Below are 22,767 nucleotides of genomic sequence, written 5' to 3'. Positions count from 1 at the left end.
TGTCACCATCCCTCACCAGTAAGGTACCTCCCAATAAGATCCCCCTCAGAGACCTTATTGTGACCTTTCTGGACTTAAAGGGGGCTGATAAGAAAGATGGGAACAGACTTTTGTGCAGGGGCTGTTGCGACAGGACAAGGGGTGATGGTTTTAAACTAAAGGAGGGAGATTCAGGCTGGACATGAGGAAGAAATTGTTGGCCCTGAGGGTGGTGAGAGCCTGGCCCAGGTTGGGCAGAGAGGTGGTAGATGAACCACCCCTGGAGACATCCCAGGCCAGGCTGGACGGGGCTCTGAGCAACCTGAGCTGGTGAAGATGTCCCTGCTCATGGCAGGGGGGGCACTGGGGGAGCTGGGAAGGTCCCTCCAACCCAAACCATCTGTGATTCTATGAAAGCCACCCCAAATCTGCCCTGGCACTGCAATGGGACCCCATGGCCCCCCTGGGGTTGGGAGCAGGTGACCAGGGCACAGGTTGGGGCGGCTGCAGCAGCCCGAGGGGACGGGGTGCTGTGCTCCCCAATTCCCACGCAGCCGGGCAATCTCCGGGAGGATCCGCGGTGCCTCTGGCCGTGGGCTGGGGATCAGGCTCCGGCTTGCGGAGCCAGGTGGCTCGAGGCGCTGGTGTCTGCGCTGCCTGTCGGGGCAGAGCCGTCCCTTCCCCTGCCTGCCGTCCCGCCTGCAAAGCCAGGCAGCGCTGCTCCGGGTCACCCACCCACAAACCGCCATGGGAATCCCTGGGGACACGGGAGCAGCGGGATGGGTGACTGGCAAAGCTTGGGGTGCAGCGGGGGGCTTGGTGCCTGCCTGTGGGATGCTGCCAGGTTTAGGGGGATGCCAACAACCAGTGAAGCTCTGTGCAGGATTTGTGCTCTCCCACACCCTGCAGGGTCCCACAAACCAAAGTAACACCAGGGTAAGCAGCAGAAGGTCTTGTTTGGGGACACTTTTAGTACAGGGAGTCAGGGTCCCCACTGCCTTCCCCAGAGTCCCCCATTAGCCCAAGGGCAGCCCAGGGCAGGGCAATGTCCAGAAGCATGGTTGTGTCACCGTGCCATCCAGGTCCGGTGCCTGGAGGTGTCCCTGCTGCAGCAGCAGCTCTCCAGCCCCTTTTCGACGTGGGGGCTCAGGGGGAGCCTTATCCTCAGCCATATCCATCTGTCCCAGTGTCACTGGTGCTCAGGCAAAGCTTCTTCCAGGCTTAACCTCATCCATGCCATCCCCTGTCCTGCAGGAGAGGCGCAATAGTCCCCACCAGTCCACCAAGGTCCTGCCCTTGTCAGGTGAAAGATGATGGACCCCCAGGCAGGGATGTCACCTCCTGCCATGTCCAGAGCCCCTGCTGGTGGCCCTGACCATGTCCTTTGCCCCATCATGCTAAGGAGATGTGGCTGGACCCCTGCAGCTGTGCAGCGCCGTTTCCGTGGTGCTTCTGTCCTGCCCCAGGACACAGGGAGCCAGCGCCTGCACCAGCTTCCCTGAGGCCACTGTCCCCATCCCCGGCTGCAGACAGCAGTGGCCTCACTTCCCCGCCGGGATGCCGTTCTCCCCACCGCCCGCTGAGCCAAGGGCCATCTCCATCCTGCTCCTCGGATGTGCCGTGTCCATGGGCTGTCCCCCCGGGGCTGTGTCGAACTGCACCACTGCGGAGAGAAGGTGCATGTTACCCCTCCTGGCCAGCGCTGGGACGTGGGGCAGGATCCAGCCCCGAGGGGAGCCGGGGAGCGGAGCCAGACACGGTTCTCACCGCCATCCCATGTGCCAGATGGCAAAGAGCCCCATGTCCCTCAGGGCCACCTTAGACATAGGGAGGTGTTAGAAAGACTCTGCAGGGATGCAGGGAGGTGACACCCAGCAGGGGATGCGAAGGGCAGGGCCCAGCTAGCGCTGGGGGGGACACGGGGCTGTCACTCTGCAGACCCTTCCCCACCCACAGGACCCCCTCTGTGGTTCCCATGGGGAAGCCAAACCACTTGGAGATGGGACCCGGCAGCTGCGGACCTCATTCTCTGGTGGGTCCCGCACCCTGCCCCACAGCACAGGGGGGTCTGGTACCTGCTCGGCAGCTGTGCCGGGCGCGGACGACCTGGATTGCCTGCTGGTTCTTGAAGCGGACGAGGCCCATGGTGATCTCAGCGTTCCAGCCCGGGTCCTCCTGGGCGCAGCGGAAGTCGATCTCGTGGCTGTCGTCCATCACCACCGTGAAGTAGATGTGCCGCTCCTTCCACTCCACGCACTCCACCGCCTTCATGCGGGAGAAGCTCAGCTCCTTGCGCCGCGTGCCCTTGGGCTCGAAGAGCTGCAGCCCCTTCTCCGTCAGCAGGCACCGCTTCTTCTTCCAGAGCTGCAGCAGCCCCCCACTCCGCTTCTCCAGCACCCCCTCCCTTAGCACCTTCTCGGGGGTCATTGCAGCTCCTCGGGCCCCTGGGATGCTCAGCACCTCGTGTCGGCACAGTCGAGCATCACCCACGGGGGGATTTCCAGCCCCCCACGTCGGAGCTGAGCTGCTGGGGCCAGGAGCCCCACGGCAGCCGTGCTGCCCCTAGGGCACTCGTCACCGTCCGCTCCCCAACTCTCAGAGGGGGTGAGCAATGGGGTCCCCCATGCCGGCCGCCAGTGCTGTTGCCAGGGCTCTGCTCCCCGCTCCGTGCAGCGTGTGGGATCCCCGGCTCCGCGCTCCCCAGGAGCTGTCGCTACATGCCCGGCTGCTCTCCCACTCGCATTCCTCCCCGCCTCGCCTGGCCCCTCCTGCCGCACAGGCAGCCTTCACGCCCAGGCGAAGCCCGGCCAGGCCCGGCACAGCCCCGCTTCACCCGGGAGCCGCGTTCGGGGAGCCCGCGGGCAGGCGCTGCCCTGGGGCCTGGTGTGAACAGGCAGCATGTGGGCACAGGTCTGCACGGCGGCGGTGCCGGGACAGGCTTGGGGACTTGTGTACAGTGACCTGGGCATGGGTGCAGTGCCAGCTGTGGGGTTGCAGTGCCAGCTGTGGGGTTGCAGTGCCAGCTGTGGGGGTGGAGTGCCAGCTGTGGAGGGTGCAGTACCAGCTGTTGGAGTGCAGTGCCAGCTGTGGGATGTGTGGTGCCAGCTCTTGGGGGTGGATTTTCAGCTGTTGGGGTGCAGTGCCAGCTGTGGGGGTGCATTTTCAGCTTTGTGGGGTGCAGTACCAGCTGTTGAGGTGCTGTGCCAGCTCTTAGGGTGCACTGTCAGCTGTGGGAGGTGCAGTGGCAGCTGTGGGAGATGCAGTGCCAGCTGGCATAGGGCTATAGGGTGCTGTGCTGGTGGGTAGCGGGCCTGTGGGGTGCAGCCCCCACCAGGCACAGGGTTGTGGGGCGCAGTGTCCCTTGCAAATGGGTTGTTGGGTGCAGCCCCAGCTGGGATGGGGCCTCTGGGTGCAGTGCCAACCAGGAAGGGGTTACAGGGTGCAGTGCCAGTTGGGGTGGGGGCTGTGGGGTGCAGTGCCAGCCAGGAAGGCACTATGAGGTGCAGTTGTATCCAGGGTAGAAGGTTATGGGGTGCTGGGGCAGGTGCTGTGTGTGCAGCACCAGCCGGGCAGAGGCTGTGGAGACCCCTGGGTGGGGGGACACGGGCAGGCAGGAGATGTCTGGTGATGTGGTTGTGCAGGGTGCCCTGCAATGGGGACAGCCATTGACACCCAGCACCCACCCAGCCCTCAGCACACAAAGCTCCCCTTCCCCAGATCCCCTGGCACGGGGATTTGAAGCCCCCAGCCTGTCCCACCGCAAGGACCAGCATCCCCCAGACTCATGTGAGCTGTGCAGGGGGACACAGACCCAGAGCAGGACCAGGGCTGGGCAGCACAGCCCAGTCCTGCCTGAGTCCACCCTCCCCTGCAGCCACAGCCCGGCTCCTTTCCAGCCCGTCTCGTTCCTGGCCACCGCAGCCTCGTCTGTTCCTGTGCCAGCGCCTGGCACCAAGGGTTCACTGTGCCCGGCTGCCGGCAGGGACATCTGGGGTGCTGACCATGGCGGTGATGGTCACAGCCTGCTGGGCAGCTGGATGTGCCCCTGAAGATGCTGAGCATGTGGGTCCCTTCACCCAGGTGTGGTCTGGAAGGGGAAAATCCCCTGAGGGACACGCTGGAGTGACTGGGTGGGTCTGGCAGCAGATCGGCCCATGGCTCCCTGGCTTGCAGCCACTCACCCCTCAAATCCCCATGCTTGTGTCCCCACAGAGCCCCCCTGGTACCCTCTGCTGAGCCCCAACCCCCCCATCATCCCCATCCCCGCTGGGGGCATCGCCTGCAGCCGGCATGGCCGGGGGGGGGCAAGTCTGCAGTGCTGATGAGATGCACCTAATTATCCCTCATTAAGAGGGCAGGGCAGCGGCTGCTGGAGCCAGGAACTGGTTCGTGCTCCCTGGGGCCAACCTCGCCACGCTGGCACCGGGCCCGGCGGTCCCAGGAGACCCGGTTTCGTGACGTCGGGCAGCCCCGGCTGCCCTGCGGCCCTCGCCAGCCCTGCAGCCAAAGGCAGCGCGGGCTGGCACAGCTTGGGGGGCCAGCACAGCCCGGAGGTCACCCCAAGAATCCCAGCATTTTAGAAGAGCAGAGCAGGTGTGTGGTTCCCCCCACAAAATAGCATCCAAGGCTGTTTTCCGACGCACAGGTAAAGTTCAGTTCTAAGGATGCTGAGCCTTGGAAATTTTGGGTGAATAGTTTTGGGACTGTCACTTTGGCCCGGTGAGCTGGGGTGTCCACAGGCACTTTTGGTTCACCAGCCAGCCCGATCTCCCTCCTCACCACTCAGCAGCTGCCGGGTTACACCCCCACCAAGAGTTCACGGCCAGCACAGGGAGGTGACAATGTGGCATCACCCACCACAAGATCCCCCAGCACCACTGCCCATGGAGGTTCGGGGAGCTCCAGTCCCACCCTTTGTTGGGGGTCCCTGCAGGCTGCAGGTGCTCGGCCACAAATTGACTCCCTGGTTTGGCTGTTTCTGGGCAGGTTTGGGTCCCACAGCCCCTTCCCGAGGGCTGGCAGCCCCGAGCGGTGGCTGCTGGGTGCAACGCGGCTCTGCTGCCTCTAAAGGGAATTGAACACTTGGGTGCAGGTGTCCAGAGTGTCCGTCTGTCTGGCGCCAGCCGTGCACGGGGAGCAGTAACCAGCAGAGGGTAGCAGATGGCCACAGCCGCCCCGCTGCCGTTTTGGCAGGGGGTGCCCAAAAAGCACCTCTAATTCCAGCCCAGCAGCTCATGCCCTCCGGCTGCGCAGCCCCAGCGGTGCCAGTCCTGGTGTCCCCACCCGACAGCCTGTCTGTCACTCAGGTGAACAGTGCAGCTTCAGGGCAAGGTCCCTGTCCCAGGACACTGCTCGTGTTGTCACCTGGGCCCTTTGGGGCTGAAAGCTCAGCAGAGACTCAGAGGCCTGGAGAAGAGAGGGCTTGGGGAGACCCAACTTCAGTTTTCCACTGCGTGGAGAAGGGAGACACAGAAGGGCACGGCAAAAGGACAAGAGACAACAGGCACAGGTGCCACAAGGGGAGCTCTGATGCACGTAAGGAAAATAACCTTCTCTGGGTGTATGTGCTGTGACAAGACCCGCAGTAGTGGGCCCTCCATCCTTGGAGGGCTTCCAAAGCCGAGTGGACACCGGAAGGTGTGACGCACCTGACCTTTGGAGCGAGCCCTGCGCAAGAGGAGGTTGGACTCAAGACCTCTGTTGGGCCCTTACACCCTACATCTTTCTGTGACCCCGCAGAACCCAAATCCAGTGTTTTCTCCTGCTTTTGACCAGGTGTCCAGGAGCAAATGGCCTCTCTGGGTTCCATCACTCTTGTGATACCTCCGTACCTCCCCTCTCTCTGACACAACCCCTACAAACTACGGGAAGAAGAGACTTCAGAAAACTGGTTCTTGCTTTATTGACTAAACAGCGTTGCCTGGGCGTCTGTGGCACATCCAGCATCCACCTCCCACTCATGGAGAAGGCAGGTGGGTTCCTCACCCCCACACCTCGGGGACCTCTGCCGGGTTTCGGTCTCCACACCAAGGTGGCACCGGAGCCCCAGGTGCTCCAGCTCCCAACCCTCAGCCCCGGCCGTCTGCCCCAAGTGCCACCTGCTGTCACCTCACCAAACCCAACCACACACCCCACGGCAATGGGACCAGCTAGAATTTGGGTCCCAGGATGGGAAACCTGGGGGAGGGATTTTTGGAGAAGCTTAAAGAGCTTTCTCCCCACCTCAGTTTCAAAAACAAGGGTGTGATGAACAGGAGCAAAGCGTTTAAGTTGATAAAGGAGCCCAAGCCCTGTCCCTCAAAAGGATTTCTGCCTCTGTTGTGCTTCTCAAAACACTACCCGTCTCATTTACTCAACCACAATGTTTATAACTTAAAAAAATCCCCAAAAGTGAATTCCCCGTGGAGTTCATAACTCCAAGTTGCAGTGAGGCTGATCTTGTGGGTATGTCACGCCGGTCAAAGAGAGAATCACAAAAAGAAAGTGAAGAGTTTAGATGAAAACTAATTATATCTTGGAACTGACGGCTTAACGATCCACAATGCTGCAAAAATCCAGGGAGTAGGTGAAAAGCTGTTAATTATTCAGCACTGCCGGGCACGCCTGTTTGGAGAGGCGCCACGTAGAAGCAGCGATAGGGGTTTCACAGGGCGTGCACACGTGTTGTGCTACCAACACACCCACGAAGGTCTGCGCTGGGCCTCCCAGCATCAGCTGCTGCTTTGGAAATGGTTTTGCAGTGCGGGAGAGCCCAATTCAGCGACCTGCAGGGCTCAGCTGGGCCATGTCACCCTGCATCAAGCAGCTCCTGCCTTCGTGCTTTAATTGCAAGACATAATTGCAAATATTTCCCGTCCTCCCTCTACCTCCTCACCTCCGGCTCTGGTCACCCAGCCCCAGACGGGGAATAAACTCTCCAGCAAGGCCAGGCATGGGTCAGCTTTGATGTTTATTGCTTGCTCGGTGGCACAGCATGGCACGGCATGGCACGGCATGGCCCGGCTGAGCTGGCATCCCGCCAGGACAGACAATGCGGAACAAACATTTTGGGCTCACAGGCCTCGCTGCGGGTGGGTGCGAGCTGAGCTGTCCCCCCGCCAGCACCCGCACCGGCAGGACCCAGTGGGGACCACGCTGGGACTCCCCCAGCTTTGGGGTGCGCTGGGTCAGGGCGGGGAGCAAGGGGCTCGTGCTGGGAAGCAGCGGGTGGATACTGATGACGGTGGGGATGCTCACTGCGGGCGCAGGAAGCGTCGGGCAGCCCAGGCTGGTCTGGACTAGCCCGGGGTGAGCGGAAAGCCCAGCTCCTCCTGCCTCACTGCGAGTGGATCAGCGCCCCGGCACCCTGCCCAAAGCCAAAGCCCTTGGGACCGAAGTTCTTGGCGTAGCAACCTGCAGAGGATGGGAATGCAGAGACGGGTAAGGCTGGTAGCCAAACACAAGCGGGTCCTCCTCTCGAAGCAGGAGGACTTAAACAGGACAGGATTTGTCATATTTGTTGGGCAAAGAGGCCCCAGGTGTAGTAGGAAATCACCCCACTGGTGCAGCCACCACCTCCCCAAACCCCCATCCCATCCGGGTTTCCTGCACAGGGGTTGTTCCCCCCGCCACCTCCACCCTTTGGAGTCCAGGACAAGCCGGCGGGGACGGGGACACTCACCTTTGCAGTAGATCTCCCCATCTTTGTCTGCCAGGGTGGTGGACTCCAGGCTCTTGCCACACTTGGCGCAGCGGAAGCAGGACTTGTGCCAGGACTGCGGGACAGGAGCAGAGCCCGGTCAGACAACACCCAGGGATGCTTTGGCTACCAAATGGGGTCACTTTTCTGTTTCTGACCCAAAGCAGTTGGCAAAGAGGTCTGAATGGGACAAAAGTGTTTGCCTGGAGAGAGCCGTCCCCCCAGCCCCGGGGGGAAGATACAGAGAGGGCACATCAGGTGTGGTCACGGCTCCCATGGCGATCTGGTTCCAGAGAGCTTTCACCATGATTCACAGAAGTCATTTGTATCACAATTTGTACAATAATTTGTACAATAATTTGTGAGGAGCAATCACCCCCCTCTTTGGAGATTGTCCTCACTCGAGCAGCATGATAAATCCCCTAAGTTATCCAGCTGAGACCCACAGCTGCCATACGTTACCCTGGGGTGGCACCAGGGCTGGGACACCTGCCCCTCCACAGCTACAGCTCCAAGGAAGGCAGCAAACAGACACTAAGAATGCAGAAATCAGCCAGGGTTTAAAAATAAAACTCCCCCCATGGCTCTGGCAGTCCCCTGGGGATAAATGAGCTCACAGCCTCCAAGCAAACCTCGAGTAGCCAGAGCTGCTCACGGAGGAATTTAAATAAACACTTTGGAAAACACAAAACCTTTTTTGGAAGAAAATGTGAAATTGGGGGGCTGGAGGAGGAGGTAGCAGATGGAGTCATCCAGCAAACATTAGTACATGAAATACATGCTCTGGAATCCTCCCTGGGTTTGCTGGAGTGTAATTGCTTTGCCAGCTTTGGTTCCCCATAAACATCGAGGCCAGAAACGTAGGAAGCCCAGATTGTGACTTTAAGGGCAAGTTTTGTTTCTGACCCTGGGCTGACCCTCCAAGTGTCCATCACAAACCCCTGCACTGCCAGCTGGGGTACGGTGGTGCCAGGAGGCCCTTGCTGTGGACTGGATGCCTCTTCCCTTGCTCTGGGGACAGAGGACAAACAGAGAAGCCCCAGGGAGGGCAGATCACAGAGGGGTCAGTGAGTGTCCCCATGCAACCGGGGAGGGTTTCCCAGCATGGCCATCCCATCCCCTGCGGCACAAAGCCAGGCCTAAGCCGCCTTGGCCAGCTCTGCACGTGTACCCAACCTTGGAAGGGAGGTTGCTCCAGGGCAGGGACCTCAGCAGGTTCCCAGGGCTGGCAGAGCAGAACGTGTCCCCATGCCCCACCAAGAGCTTCCCAGAGCTGGGTGAGGATGAGGCCACAGCTCGGGATGCAAAGGACCCTGGTGAGGTGATATTCTTGACATAGGATGTCCCAGGGTTGTTGCAGAACATCCTTCCCATCTGGCCCTGAGCAGATCCCATCCACCAGCAGAACAGCCCAGGAGAGAAGCACCGAGCAGGTGCCCACAGCTCCAACCCTGCACCCTGTTCGTGGGCAGCACTGACCACTGGAATCCATTTCCTGCCGCAAACCCGGGCTGTGGCGTCCCAGCCCGCGGCACAGGGGGCAGAGGCTCACTGGATGTTGCGCTTGTTCAGTTAGCAGTGGCAGTGGCCACGGCCCACATCGCTGCTCATTCTACCAACACATCTGGCACTGGGGACATCCACCGTGACCTCTGCTGAGCAGGGACATCCATTGTGACCTCTGCTGAGCAGTGCTCCGAATATTTAATATAAAATGTATTTCTTTCCCATCTACAAATCTGCAAGAGCAATGCAGCCTGGAGAACCTGGTTTCCAGACATGCCAAGATCTCCTTTTGGTGCCAGACCTCCTGGTGACCATGGCCACCAGATCCCTAGTCCAGCCTGCACAGCCTGTGGGTCAGGTCCAGACCTTCTCTGAAGGTCTCCCTGCCACACAGCAACTCATGGCATGTGTGTGTCCCATCCATCCATCCATCCATCCATCCATCCATCCATCCATCCCCATTCTTACCTTTCCAGCTCCAATCACCTTCTCGGCCGCATACACCGCTTGGCCACAGCGAGGGCACCCATCAGAACCCCCAACCTTCTGGGCCATTCGGGATGCATTTGGGTTGGTGGGTCGGTGGGGCTGGCCCCTGTGGATGGGAAGGAGTTTGTGATCAGGGCTGCACAAGCAAGACAGAGGAGGAAAGAGCTATGGAATCACAAATCCCAGTTTTGAAGGGCCCGGAGCTTTAGGCACAATGTGTTGAGCCCCACGGAAACTCCAGCCTCACGGCTGCCTGCTGGGAGGGGACGGGCAGCGTGCCCGGGCAATGGGGGCATGTCTCGTCAAGCCCCATCCCACCCTGCCAAGAGGGTTCAGCGGGTTTCCCCCGAGGAGCAGAAAGGCAGAGCAGCCCACGGCGCTCTCCAGATTACACACCACTCCAAGTTCAGCACAGGCTGCACATCCACGCATCAAAAGCGGATAGATGTGGGGGAAAAGGTGCCCACAACAGGCATGGTTTTGAAAACAAGACTTAAACTCACTCTTCGTATTTGATTCCCAGAGACTCGCCCTTGTCCGTGCTCAGGGTCCCGGCTCCCAGCCCGTAGCCGTAGCCCTTGGGGCCGTACTTCTTGCCGTAGCAGGACTTGCAGTAGATCTCATCTCCATGCACAGCAACAGTGGTGCTGTCCAGGTTCTTCTTACAGACCACTGGAAAAGACAGGAGGGCGGTGCCATTAGCCTGCTCATCCAGAGCCCGCTAATTAGGTGCAGAAAACAAGTCCTCACAAGGGAGAGCACAGCTCAGCTTTCAAGGAGTAGGAAACCCCAGCCGAGGTCAGTGCTGAAGGGAGCACATGCAAAACAGCCAGAGATAAGGATCACAACAAGAACATTGTCTGGCTTTAAAAGGAAGCAACCACCAAAGCTACAGGGTAAGCTCTGTTAACCCTCCTGATGCACTTAAACAGGAGGGGGGTTGAAATTTCCCTACAAGTCACCGCGGGGTTCGCAGGGTAGACGTCCCTGCCCCATGGCAGCTCTGCTGCATCCCAGCCCGCTGCAAATCGCAGTGACAGGCGCTTGGGGGAAAGTAATGCAAGCAAATATATTTTGCTTTGTGTTTAACCAAAAGCAGAGCTGCAGCCATCACCGCAGTAAGTTTTTGGCACGTTACGCTATTGTGCACAGTTGCCTCTCCAGACCTTGAGACCACGATGGAAGGGTTTGTGTTAACACACCGCCCCGGTCTGTGCCACAACCAGGGTCAGGTGAGGAACACTAACTCCAAGCCTCGGGGATCAGTATGGGACATCAGGTGGGACAGGAGGAGCCAGCAGCCACGCTCAGGGTCACAGCTCAGCCCAGCCAGAGCTTTGAGCTTGGTGCTGGGCTCAGCCCACACAGACTCTGCTCCTGAGTTTAGGTTTGCCCAACTCCTGTCCCAGCTCTGATCTCAGCCTTCACGTTGGCTTCCAAACCCTTCCTGGAACACATCACCCAGCAAGCCAGGGCGGGAGGCAAACAGCACCTGACCGGGCTCGCAGTGATCTGCTGTGTTTACCTGCCCAGTGCAGCATCCAGACGCCCCGGGGCAGAGTCCCCAGCGCTGGCAGCCAGCCCCAAAACAGATCCTGTTACAGCAGCCACACAGCCTTCCCCATCCCGCTTACACGCCTTAAATGTCAAGGCTTCCAGCGGCACGCTGGCCTCTTGGCCAGCAGAAAAGTTTCTTGGCCTTTACCAATATCACAGGAATGCAAACAGAGCAGAGCTCGGCTCCCAGCAGCGCAAACCGCGGCGCTGAACGCAGGGTGAGATGCAGCTTTCCTCGGCCCAATTACTAAATATGGTGCTTCTCCTCCAGGGCCACAGAAAACCCCGTGTGCTGCTGCTTGGAGGAGGTGGGAAGGGAAACATCTCCTGCCATCTAAGAAGGGTCTGGAAGGGTCCTCTCCCATCCCACCCCAGCAGGAGCTGGGGATGGAGCATCCTCATTGATGAAGACCAGCTCTGGTTAACTGGCCCCAGAGCTGCCAAGCTCCTGGGCTGGTGTTGGGGTGTCTCTGAGTTACCTGGAGCTCATGGGGAGCAACGTTGCATCCAGACCCTCCAGGAGGGGAATTCGGGCACTTTTACTGGCACATTGAAAGAGCTTTGTCCTAGGGGTGGGAGTGACTGATCTCATTGGCGTCTGTCTGTCCCACCGTGCTGATGGATTTAGAGCTCTAAGCAAAGCTCTCACAGTCCCTCATCTGTACCAGCCACAGGCGCTCTGAGAGGCAGCAGAAAACATTCTTTCCTGGTCTGCTTCCTAGAAATCAACCCCCAGCTCCTGGCTTTCTGCATTGCAGAAATTCCAGCGCACTGCACTCATCGGGTTAAGGACCCTTTGTTTTTCTAAGAGCAAGGAGTTGCTCCACAAAACAATTAGACAAGAGCTGCTGCCACTTGCAGAGGCCAAACGCCCTCACTAAAGCACATTTCCACCCTGTACTATCAGCTCAGTTGGATCGATGCCACCGAGTCAATCACCAAGTCACTCCCTGAGCCGATCTCCGGTTCTAATGCACTGCGGTAGGTTTGGCTCCTTTTTTATGGCAGATCAGGTTGAAGTATTTGTTTTTTCTTCCCTAAAGATAATGGCTTCGGGTTCCCTGATGAGGCCCAAACGCAGCACTGGGGATCAGACTGGGAATGCCGGAGTTGGGTGCAGCTCGGCATCGCCTGCAGCCAGGACGGGCAGGACACTGGAGTGCGTATGGAGTTTGTCCATCTGCAAGGCACAGGGACAGGAGCGCTGGCTGCAGTCGGCTCTGGAGCACTCTCTGGGGACCTACTTCCATGAGGGGACACTGGGTGACCTTCTTCCCCAGATTGGCCTTCCCAAAGCAAGGCCTTTTGCCTGATTTCATGGTGCCAGCATCGCACAGCTTTCCCAAGAAGTCCCGCTGTGTGCATGGGGTCACAGGGAAGGGCAGATGTGGTGCAATAACGTCTTTACACCCACACTGAGGTTTTCCAGCAACATGGACTCAGACAGCAAAAGCCACTGGTGGGAGGGAGATGAGGGTAACATAGAATCATGGAATCATTTTGGTTGGAAAGACCCTCAAGATCATTGAGTCCAACCGTTCCCCCACCCCCAGCACTGCCCCATGTGCTGAGAACCTCATCTCCGTCTGTCCAACCCTCCAGGGATGGTGACTCCAGCACTGCCCTGGGCAGCCTGTTCCAATGCCCCACAGCCCTTTGGGGAAGAAATTGTTCCTAAATCCAACCTCAACCTCCCCTGGCGCAACTTGAGGCCGTTTCCTCTGCTCCTGGCGCTTGTTCCTGGGGAGCAGAGCCCGACCCCCCCTGGCTCCAAGCTCCTTTCAGGCAGTTCAGAGATCAGAAGGTCTCCCCTCAGCTCCTGTTCTCCAGATGAATCCCCCAGGTCTCTCAGCCGCTCCCATCACACTTGTGCTCCAGCCCTTTCACATTCCCCACCCTCCTTATCTGAGGCTGCAGCAGAAACACGACTTCCCGCTGCAGAGAGCGGCTGCCGGAAGGACACAACAGCCTGCCAACCCCTGCCCGCCTGCGAAAACTTCTCTGCAACTCCCTTTCTTAGTCCTCTCCAGCCAAAATGAGCTTTCCAGCCTGGAAGCTCCCACATTCAAGAGCTACCGGTGACGCCAGCCACTCTTTCTACCGCACAGGGAGCAACAGCCTCTCTCTTGCACATCTGCATCCAGCTGTGCATGCTGCGTCCCAGGCAGACTGGCCAAGAGTATCCAGTATCCATGCCAGGTGGACACAGCAGCATGGCAGGGATCGGCCCCATGGGGACACTGGTATTTCCCTGCTGGAATAAGCCTCCTGAGATGAGTTCTAGCCGTGTGCCTGTTTATAGAGCCCAGCTCTGCTCGCTGTCCGTGTGGGAAAGATCACATCTGTGTCCCTGCTGCAACGGGACAGTGACACTGGGAACAGGGTACAGGGACCGGCTGAGAAAATGCTGAACCTCAGTGGGGTCCTGCTGCAAAGACAGCTCTGAGGATACACTTAGAATCACAGAATCATAGGACAGTTTGGGTGGGAAGGGACCTTCCCAGCTCCCCCAGTGCCCCCCCTGCCATGAGCAGGGACATCTTCACCAGCTCAGGTTGCTCAGAGCCCCGTCCAGCCTGGCCTGGGATGTCCCCAGGGATGGGGCACCCACCACCTGTTCCAGTCTGTGTCAGATGCCATGTGCTGATGAGCCATCAGTGGACACAGACAACATGCATGTTCCTGGTAGCACACGGGAATCACTGGTTCTGTTATGTGACAGTCTTCGAGGGCAGGGGACAGAAATCTGGCAAAACACAGGCTGAGGACAGTGGTCTTCTTTTTGTTCAAAGGTCCTGAGGCCCCCTGGATGGATGCCCCAGGTTGGAGGAGCTGCTCTCAGCATGGTGACACTCCTCACCTGTCCCTTACTGCTGCCCTGCTGTCCCCAAGGGCAGGGGAAGGGTGTCTGGGGACCCGCAGCATGAACCCAAGAGTGCCTGCAGGATCTACAGAGGAAGGGACATCTGCACTGAGTCAACCACCAGCCAGATCCTGTCCTGCTCCTCCCTGGAGGTGACACTTGGGTCTAAACACACGACAGAGACACGCTCTGCAGTAGCAGATTTCCAGGCAGGCTGGGAGTGATGCTTTATCACTTCACAGTAAGCTTTCCATCAGCTGAAGGGCCAGGACAGGACCACATCTTCCTCCCGTCATCTCCTGGGACACAGGGACAGATCCCACGCCAGTGCCCAAAGCCAAATCACCTTTTCAGTGTGGCAAAGCCACGTAGAAGACTAAAGCTGGCATCACCCCAGTGCAGGGCATGGGACATGCACCTCCTACTGCCACTGTTTGGAGAGTCCCTGTCTCCTGCTCTAATCTCGAACATCTGGAGACAGACTAAAGGACTCAGCCTCGCCTCTCCCTGGTGTAGGGACAGCCCCAGGCTTTGCGTGGGTGCTGGCTGAGGTCAGCCCTGACAGCCTGGATGGCCCCTGGTGTCCTGGGATGCTCTGTCTTCCTTCAGCAGAACTAACCACCAAGTCTGGAGAACAGCAGAAAGCCTGCCACACAGCTCCCACAGCTGGGCTGCTCATAGAGAAACCCTAATGAGCTTTTCCACGGCCCATAAACAGGACATGACGGGGGTGGAGAGCCAGGAAGCAAGTAGGGAGGGGGGCGAAGGAAGAGCTGGTACTCACTGCACAAGAAGCAGGACTTGTGGAAGCTGCCGCCTTCACATTGCACCTCCTCGGCGAAGTACACGGCCTTCTGGCACACTCCACACTTCTTTCCTCCTCCCCAGTTCGGCATCCTGCGGCAGAAGCACAGGCAGAGGCAGCGTCAGGGTGGGACGGCAGGAGCAGGGATGGGGCAGGGACGGGATAGGGATGGGGCAGGGACGGGGCAGGGACGGGGGAGGGACGGGGCAGCCACCAGCAGTGCTCCAGCAACTGTTCCATATCCCCACACATGGAGACCACCCACGGATGTTTGCTGTTTGCACAGATTCACCAAGCTGCTAATTAGCAGGACTTGGGATGCCCACGGGACCCATGGTGACAGCACCTGGCAGTGTTCGCTGCCTCCACTGGTCCTGCCAGGCAGGAGCAGCAGAAATTCCCCTGTCCTGCGAGCCGTGGGGCCTCACAACCCCTTTCTGTGCCAGGAAAAGGGAGGAAGCAGGACAATGATGGGAGACTGCACTCGCAGAGGTACCCAGGGCACCAGCACCTCGTTAGGTCACAGCCCTGCTACTACCCCCCGCCAGGGCCCAGGGTGACCGATCCTTGGTGCTGTAGAGTGTCCAGATTGTCCCCGTGGCTGGAAACACAGCTTCTTCTCCCCCAACACCTCTTCCATTTCTGCCACCACAGGGCAGGGGTAGAGTTCAGGTCGCACAAAGAGCAGGAGCTGACCCCTGATGGCACCAAACCCAGCGGGCTCTGGCACTGTGTCCCCAAAGCACCTGGAGCCACTGCCTTCCCCCTGTGCTCGGGCACCTCCAGATCCTCCAGGACCACGGGAAATCAGCAGCCCCAGGGACATGGGCTCACGTGCAGAGCAAGCACCTGAGCGCCAGCCTCAGCCACCACGCAGCTCCTTGGCACAATATAAATGCCTCTGTTTCTCTCTCCTCTTTCCTGAAAGGTATCCGGTGAGACACGATCAAGAAGCCCCTTGATGTGCAAATTTGCAGATAACCCCAAAATACTGTGAGCAGCTAACGCAGGTGGCAGAACTCCAACCCAGAGGGGCCTCGATGCTTTTGAACACGGGGCCAACACAAACCTCGAGACATGCAAACAACAAAGTCCTACAAGGAGATGCCGAGGGAGGCAAGCTGGCTGAGTGCGGCCAAGAGGAGGATCTAACGGCAACCTGGGGGCTGCACAAAGGGCACAGCCTTTGCACCCACTCCTTGCAGCAGCTCTGAATCTCCAGGTCGCCGCAGGCAGCTGAAGCCCCATCTCTGGGTCTCCAACCTGCTGACCTCCCTGCTAGGGAACTGGGGAGAGGGACGTTGCCCCCTGCACACTGGGGAGGCCAAACCTCGAATCCTGGGGGCAGTTTTGGGTCCCTCACACCAAAAAAGGCCTTGAGGTGCTGGAGTCAGTTGAGAGAAGAGAACGGAGCTGGTGAGGGGCTGGAGCACAAGTGTGATGGGCGCGACTGAAGGAGCTGGGGGGTTCAGCTGGAGAACAGGAGCTGAGGGGAGACCTTCTGATCTCTGAACTGCCTGAAAGGAGCTTGGAGCCAGGGGGGTCGGGCTCTGCTCCCCAGGAACAAGCGCCAGGAGCAGAGGAAACGGCCTCAAGTTGCGCCAGGGGAGGTTGAGGTTGGATGTGGGGAACAATTTCTTCCCCAAAGGGCTGTGGGGCATTGGAACAGGCTGCCCAGGGCAGTGCTGGAGTCACCATCCCTGGAGGGTTGGACAGACGGACATGAGGTTCTCAGGACATGGGGCAGTGCCAGGGGTGGGGAATGATTGGACTCAATGATTTAATCGTTTCTCCCAACCAAAACAATTCTCTGACTCCACAGGAGGACTGGGGGCTGTATAAACATCAAGCAGAGAGATACAGGAGGACGAAGCACTGCAAACCCTCTGCCCTCAGGAACAGCGAGATCTCTGTACCCACCAGTGCAGGGGAAAGTTGAGCTTTTCCCTGTGTAAGAGTATTTTGCCAGGCAATAGAAAAGAAATTGATCTCAACCAGGTTCTAGCAGCCGGCAGGGCTGTGCAGAGGCTCTGGAGCTGTAGCTCAGCTGCTGGACACACGGAGGGTCTCAGCCAGGACAGACAGACAGAGCTGGGGAGGGAGCAGGAGCGGGGCCAGTGGGGCGGCTGTGCTGGCTCCAGGGACCCGAGGAGCGTGTTCGGGGTGTGATCGTAGCAGCCGGGAAGTCTCTTTTCCGAACACCCTGCAGCTGGGCTTCCCACCATCGCACAACCTGTGCCAAATCCCTCCCTTCCCGCCTGGCCCTTCCAGTCCCAGCCTTTGCGTTGCCTTAAAAGGCCACAAACTGTTTCTCTCCAGAGCCTGTTTTTACCCCCAGCACCAGGAGAAGGGCCAGACCTGGTTCAGGAGTTTCCTTGGAGGGCAGAAACATCCAGCAGCATCCTCCTGCCAGCGAGGTGCCTGTACCCACATAGGGGGGAGCCCTGGTCCCTTTTGCCCTCGTGCCCACCTGTCTCAGCACCCTCATCAGGAACAACACCATTTCTCTGGGTCCTCCATCCCTTTCCAAACCCAACAGCTGGCAGCCCCCATCTCTGGGAGCCGCCAGCCCTGATTTTGGTGGGCAGCCTCATGTAGGCAGCTCCCAGCCTCAGTACTGCTGCCGAATAGCGGGTTCATCTGCCCAAACCGAGACACCGGCAGCGGGGACACCTTCCTCTGAGCTGCCTGTGAGTCTGCGGGGGAGAAAAGGCACTTCTGGGTGAGGCTCAGCTGATGTTTGCCACAAAAGGATTCAAGTCCTTTTGCTGCTTATTTCCCTCCATCCAGCATGGGAAGGTTGCAGGTGCCTCCACCCAGTTTAAACAACATCACTGTGATTTTGGCAGGTGACACCCACCCGGCAACCGCAGCAAAGCCCCATCCCAGCCAGACCTCCTGGTGCACGCCGGGATGGATTTTCTGTGGGGAGAGACCATGAAAACGAGTTTTGTTCGGGGGATACGTGGGCCTGTGATTGCTCACGGCTGGGCACGGAGAAAGCCTGAGATAAGATTTGAGTTGCAGCAAATTTCCTCTTAATCCACAACATCCACAGACACGTGCTGAGAGCCTGGCACCCCACATGAAAGCCCAAAAAGTAGTTTATGCTACAGGTCAGTATTAGCAGGAAAAAGAATAATAATAGGAGCATCCAGCTCGTGGAGCCCAGGACCTGCACCAGCAAAATCCTTACAATAGCCATCTATACAGACCCATCACCCCTGTTTCGTAATTAATGACTGCATTAAGATATGTAAGAGGGCTTGCAACCCTTTCAGCATTTTTCAGAGTACTTTGCACCACGGAGCTGAGCACCATATTCTGTCCAATTGCAACACGTAACCGACCACAGTCGCACTTCTCCAAATCACTATGAGACCCGTGCGGAATGAGGAACAGGAGGTGACTGTCCTGAAGCCAAAGACTGTCCTGAGCACAGGCAAGAGAGACACTCAGGGCTGCTAAAACCAGGATTATTTTCCTCCCACCTGCAGTTCCATATCTCGTGTACCACAACATCATAGCAAACACAATCAGAGCCCTGCGGAGAGCATCGTCCGTGCCAAGCACGGCTCAGCCCCGGAGACAGCCCCTCATCTGCTCTGGGTAACGCAAGAGGCTTTCAAAACCAGGATACCATCTTTTCCTCAACAGCTGTGCTGCTGGGAAGCACAGACAAAAGCGAGGTTGTGCAGAACCACACAAGTCTGATGATTTTTGGAGATTAACTCTAATTTCTGTGTCTGATGCTTGACTTTGCAGCAGCACAGTTCACCGGGTAAAACGCAAGCTATGGACTCACCCGCGTTTCAGATGGGCTTGTGTGGCACCAGTTTGGGACGCAGTCTGAGCTACACTAAACAACCAGACACAAACCCGTATGGAACCAGTACCTCCTGTAATTCACTGCAGAGCAACCCCTTTGTGCTTGGAGGACAGCACTGAGGAACAGGAGACTCATCCTGGCCCACGTAAAAGGTTTTCTTTGCAATGAGAGTGTTAATACAAATGGATGGCAGAAAAGCACCATCAGCACTGCACAAAATTAACTCCTAATGATGTTCACAGCAGTCCATGCAGGACACATGGCCTGGCAAACGGGCGAGTCAAAGGGAAGGAAGCCACGGTAGCAGCCCCAAGCCCTGGGGTCTGGTTCCCACCTTCCAGTTCAGCGAACAGCTGGCACAGCTGTGAAATGAGCAGAATTTGAATAAGGAGGCATTTGCACAGATGAGGCGTGTGGGCAGAACAGAGAGGAACAAGCTCGTGGAGATACATGTAACACCAGGTGGGAAATCATGGGGACAGAGCATCGGGGGGTCAGCACCAGTAACCGCAATCAGGCCCATGGGGGACTCTGCCCCACACGGCACCTGTCACGGAGCAGCTTTCACATCACCTGGGCACAAGTGGAAATAACCCTACGAGAGGCAAGTTAAAACTGTCCTCTGTCCCCCTGCTGGGTGGAGCAGTGACATGAGGAGACTCTGGGCTGCCAACAGCATAAATGACAATAAACAAAGGCCATTTGTGATATGGTGGTATCAAACTGGTGAGCACTGGGACACGGCAGAGCACTGGGCATCACCATAGGGAAATGACAGAACTGACCCACGGGACGCAGCTGCATCAGAGCAAACATCTCTGAAGGCTTTGCCAAGAGATGAGGGGAGAAAGTCAGGAGGGTCCGAGGTCCCGAGTGATCCTCGCACACAGCTGGTCTACTCTGCGGTTCCCAAAGCAACAGTCAGATGTTGCTTCTGCTGCCAGCGCTCAGGCAGCCCCAGGTTTGCTGTGGCAGCCCTGGGTTAGCTGCGGCAGCCCCAGTTTGGCAGTGGGAGCCGTGGGTTGGCTGTGGGAGCCCTGCGCGGAGCCGCCAGCCGGACACAGCTCTCCGTGAGCGCTCACAACCGCGACGTGCCCATGGACCAGCACACAGCTGCCCGCTGGCCACACCGCTCCCAGCTTTGCTTACAAAACACAACTGGGTTCCTCAAACAAGATCCCAGTTTTATCCTGAACAATAGCCAAAAGCATTTGCAGGTATGCTAAGAAAAGCTACTGACTCCTGCAGGAATCAAAATCTAACCAAGGTCTTTAGCTTTCCAAAGCGCTTTGTTCCCTCCATCAGTCAGATTCTTGTCATTTTGTCCCTCCCAGGAGCAGGGAGCTGAGCTGAGCCGCTCCAAAGGGTTCAGACATTGATATCCTGGACAGAGAGACTCCGGAGAGCAGCTGCGAGCCTGAAGCTGGACAGCCGGTGCCCAGTGACCCATGGCAGCGGTGACGTTGACAAACACTGGGCTAGGGGTGGTCACAGACACCACAACACCTTTCCAACCTTCCCACCAAGAGCTAGAAGAGCCAGGAGGTGCCACGTCCAAAGTCAGTCTCACACCTAGTACTACTTTAGCACTTGCACCTTCTCACCTAGTCCATCTCACGCTATATCTAATGCTACGACTTGGCAGCTCCCGGTATTTTTGCCAAGTGCTAATTAACACCCCTCCTACGCTCTGGCCCTGCTTCCGGCTCTGATGTTTGGAAAGTGGCACCTGAAGCTGTGCTGGAGCGTGTGCTCTGCCAGGTCCTCAGCGATGCAAATCTCTGTAAAGCTACATCAGTCCACACCAGCGGGGAGGATTGAGCCGGCTCCCTGTCCCCGGGTATAAGCTTTTTTCAGGCGGCAGAGTGAAGCGACAGCAAGGAGACCCGGAATGAGGACTTTGCTCACAGCGCAGCCTGAGACCACAACTCTAAGATTTCCCTTTGCAAAAAGTGAACAGGAACGCTTAGCGGAGGGTTAACATTAACCGCAGCAGAAAGTTCGGCATCCCGGTGGGAAGGGACCACGCGGCGTAGGTGCCCGTTCTCCACCAGGTTAGGAAAGTTCACCCGATCTGATGCAACAGCTTTGGCTTCCGCATCTGGAGTCATGTGCACGGACGCTCATGCCGCTTCGTGCCTCAGTGGGCCCCACCGCACCCACCCCAGGGGCGCTCGGTGGGTTTGTGCCCCTGCTCCAGCCCCCAGACCCACATCTCCCCCAGCTGAGCTGCCGGGGGGCACAGCCGGAGGGGCTGCGGTGTGCCCGGGGGAGGGCTGGCCCTGGGGGTGCAGCATCCCGGGGGGATGCGGAGCTGTCCCCGGGCCGGGAGGAGCGGCAGCCCCGGAGGTTCCACCGCGGGTTCCGGGGCCACCCGCGGGTGGGGGTTCCGATCAGCAGGGCCCGGGGCCGCCCCCGGTCCGCACCTACCTGCAGCGGGGCTGGGCTGGGCTGAGCCGGGTCGGTGTTCGGAGCGGGGCTGGGGCCGGAGGCCGCTCGGGGGCTTTTGTCGGCGGCGGGAGAAGGCGGGTCTGGGGCGGCGGTTTGCGCTCGGCGCCGGCCCGGCCTGATGTCACCGCGGCCGCCGCCCCGAGGGCCCGGCGGAGGAGGGCACGGGCGGGCCGGCCCCGCCACCGGGGACACCAGCCCCGGGCCCCGCCACCGGCGACCCCTCACCACCGGGGACTCCCCACCACCGGGGACCCGCACCCCCGGGCCCCTCCACCGGGGATCCCCAGCCCCACGGCCCGGCAGCCCCGGCCCCACGCCACTGGGGATCTCCCCACATCCCACCCCCATGGGAGGGATGAACCCTTCGGGGTCCCTAAAACCTGCGGGCTGGCTGCCAAGCAAGTGTGCCAGCAGGGATACCCATCAGATATTTAGGTCAGTATTTAGTTGTGCTAGATGTTCTTCTCTGAAAGAAAAGTTGTGACAGGAGGTGGCGAGAAGGAGGGAGTGAGGAGCGACTCTTTGGCAATGGCTTCCCCTGGGAACGCACAACAACACTATGGCGGGTGCAGGGACACAGGGATGAGAAATAAACGGTGTGAAACCGAGAGAAAGGCAGCTGGCAGGGCATTGGGCAAACACTCCAACACAGCTGGATGGCAGGTCTGGAGCTGCGAAGGGAGGGCGCTGAGCCATGAAAAGGTCAGAACACTACGGGCACTGTGCGCGCGCGGTGTCTGCAGGAGCGGGGATGCTGCCTCCACCTCTCTGATGTCTCACAGACCCCTCCATACCCTCACACCGCACATCAGTGCCCTCCCTGCCCAAACATCCCAGAGCAGCGTGGTTGTGGGGCTGCAAACCTGCTATTTCTTTCTGTGTTTCTATGCACAGGAGCCCAAGGAGGCTCAGGATGTTGTAAATACATGCTAAGGCTCCAGGTAATACTGTTTCCACCATGAAAAGCCGAGCACAGTCCACGTGCAAGCCCTGCGGTGTGACCCAGCACCAAACTGTCAGACACCAGTTGCTGCTGCCTGCTCAGCCCCCCAGCAGGACTCTGCAATCCCAGTTTGCATTTGGGTGTTCCCTTGTGTGCTTGTCCCCGCCTGATTCTCAGCTTGCTGGGGTACACACTCCCACTCTCTATTCCCTTGGGAAACATCCCTCTGGATCCAGCCCCCACCAGCACTCCTCCGCTGCCCATGGAAGCTGATGAAAGAGCACGGGGTGGGGGGGGAACGGGACAACTGCCCCAATCCCCAGCAAACCCCACACACGGACAGGAACCAGGTAGCACTAGACAGAGGAAGGATCTTCTCTTCCTTAGGCATTTTTGGTGTCCTGCAAGATTCAAAGAAGACTCAGTCCATCAGTGCTCCGTCACCTGGACTTGGAGGCCCTCCACAGGGTTCCCGGAGGCTTTGTCCAGAGTTAGGGCCATACCCTGGAGCTGACATCCGCTCGGCATGAGCAATGAGAGTCCTTTCCCCTGGAGGAAGGAAAACCTCTGCCAGATGACTCAGAGGACGTGTGTGACTCACGGTGCTTGAGCTGGTGCTGCAGGCACCAACCCCAGCGGACATGGACAGAGCTGTCCCCTCCCGCTG

General features: G+C 58.7%; 2 protein-coding genes across 2 annotated transcripts; both read right to left on the bottom strand.

The window, feature by feature from the left end:
• Positions 1–916: 916 nt before the first annotated feature.
• Positions 917–2,740, bottom strand: PHLDA3 (pleckstrin homology like domain family A member 3). The gene is made up of 2 exons (XM_005505342.3): positions 2,055–2,740; positions 917–1,642 (listed from the first exon to the last, which is right to left on the bottom strand). The coding sequence occupies exons 1-2, from the start codon at positions 2,404–2,406 to the stop codon at positions 1,521–1,523; spliced, it is 474 nt and encodes a 157-aa protein (XP_005505399.2). The 5' UTR covers positions 2,407–2,740; the 3' UTR covers positions 917–1,520.
• Positions 2,741–6,909: 4,169 nt separating this feature from the next.
• On the bottom strand, positions 6,910–21,353 carry CSRP1 (cysteine and glycine rich protein 1). Its single transcript, XM_065038285.1, has 6 exons — positions 21,137–21,353; positions 14,857–14,969; positions 10,156–10,324; positions 9,632–9,758; positions 7,640–7,733; positions 6,910–7,371 (listed from the first exon to the last, which is right to left on the bottom strand). The coding sequence occupies exons 2-6, from the start codon at positions 14,966–14,968 to the stop codon at positions 7,295–7,297; spliced, it is 579 nt and encodes a 192-aa protein (XP_064894357.1). The 5' UTR covers position 14,969; positions 21,137–21,353; the 3' UTR covers positions 6,910–7,294.
• Between the last annotated feature and the right edge of the window lie 1,414 nt (positions 21,354–22,767).

The sequence above is a fragment of the Columba livia genome, chromosome 22 (assembly GCF_036013475.1).
Source record: "Columba livia isolate bColLiv1 breed racing homer chromosome 22, bColLiv1.pat.W.v2, whole genome shotgun sequence".
NCBI classification, from domain to species: domain Eukaryota; kingdom Metazoa; phylum Chordata; class Aves; order Columbiformes; family Columbidae; genus Columba; species Columba livia.
The sequence above is the reverse complement of the archived record's forward strand: the minus strand, read 5'-3'. Positions and strand labels throughout refer to the sequence as shown.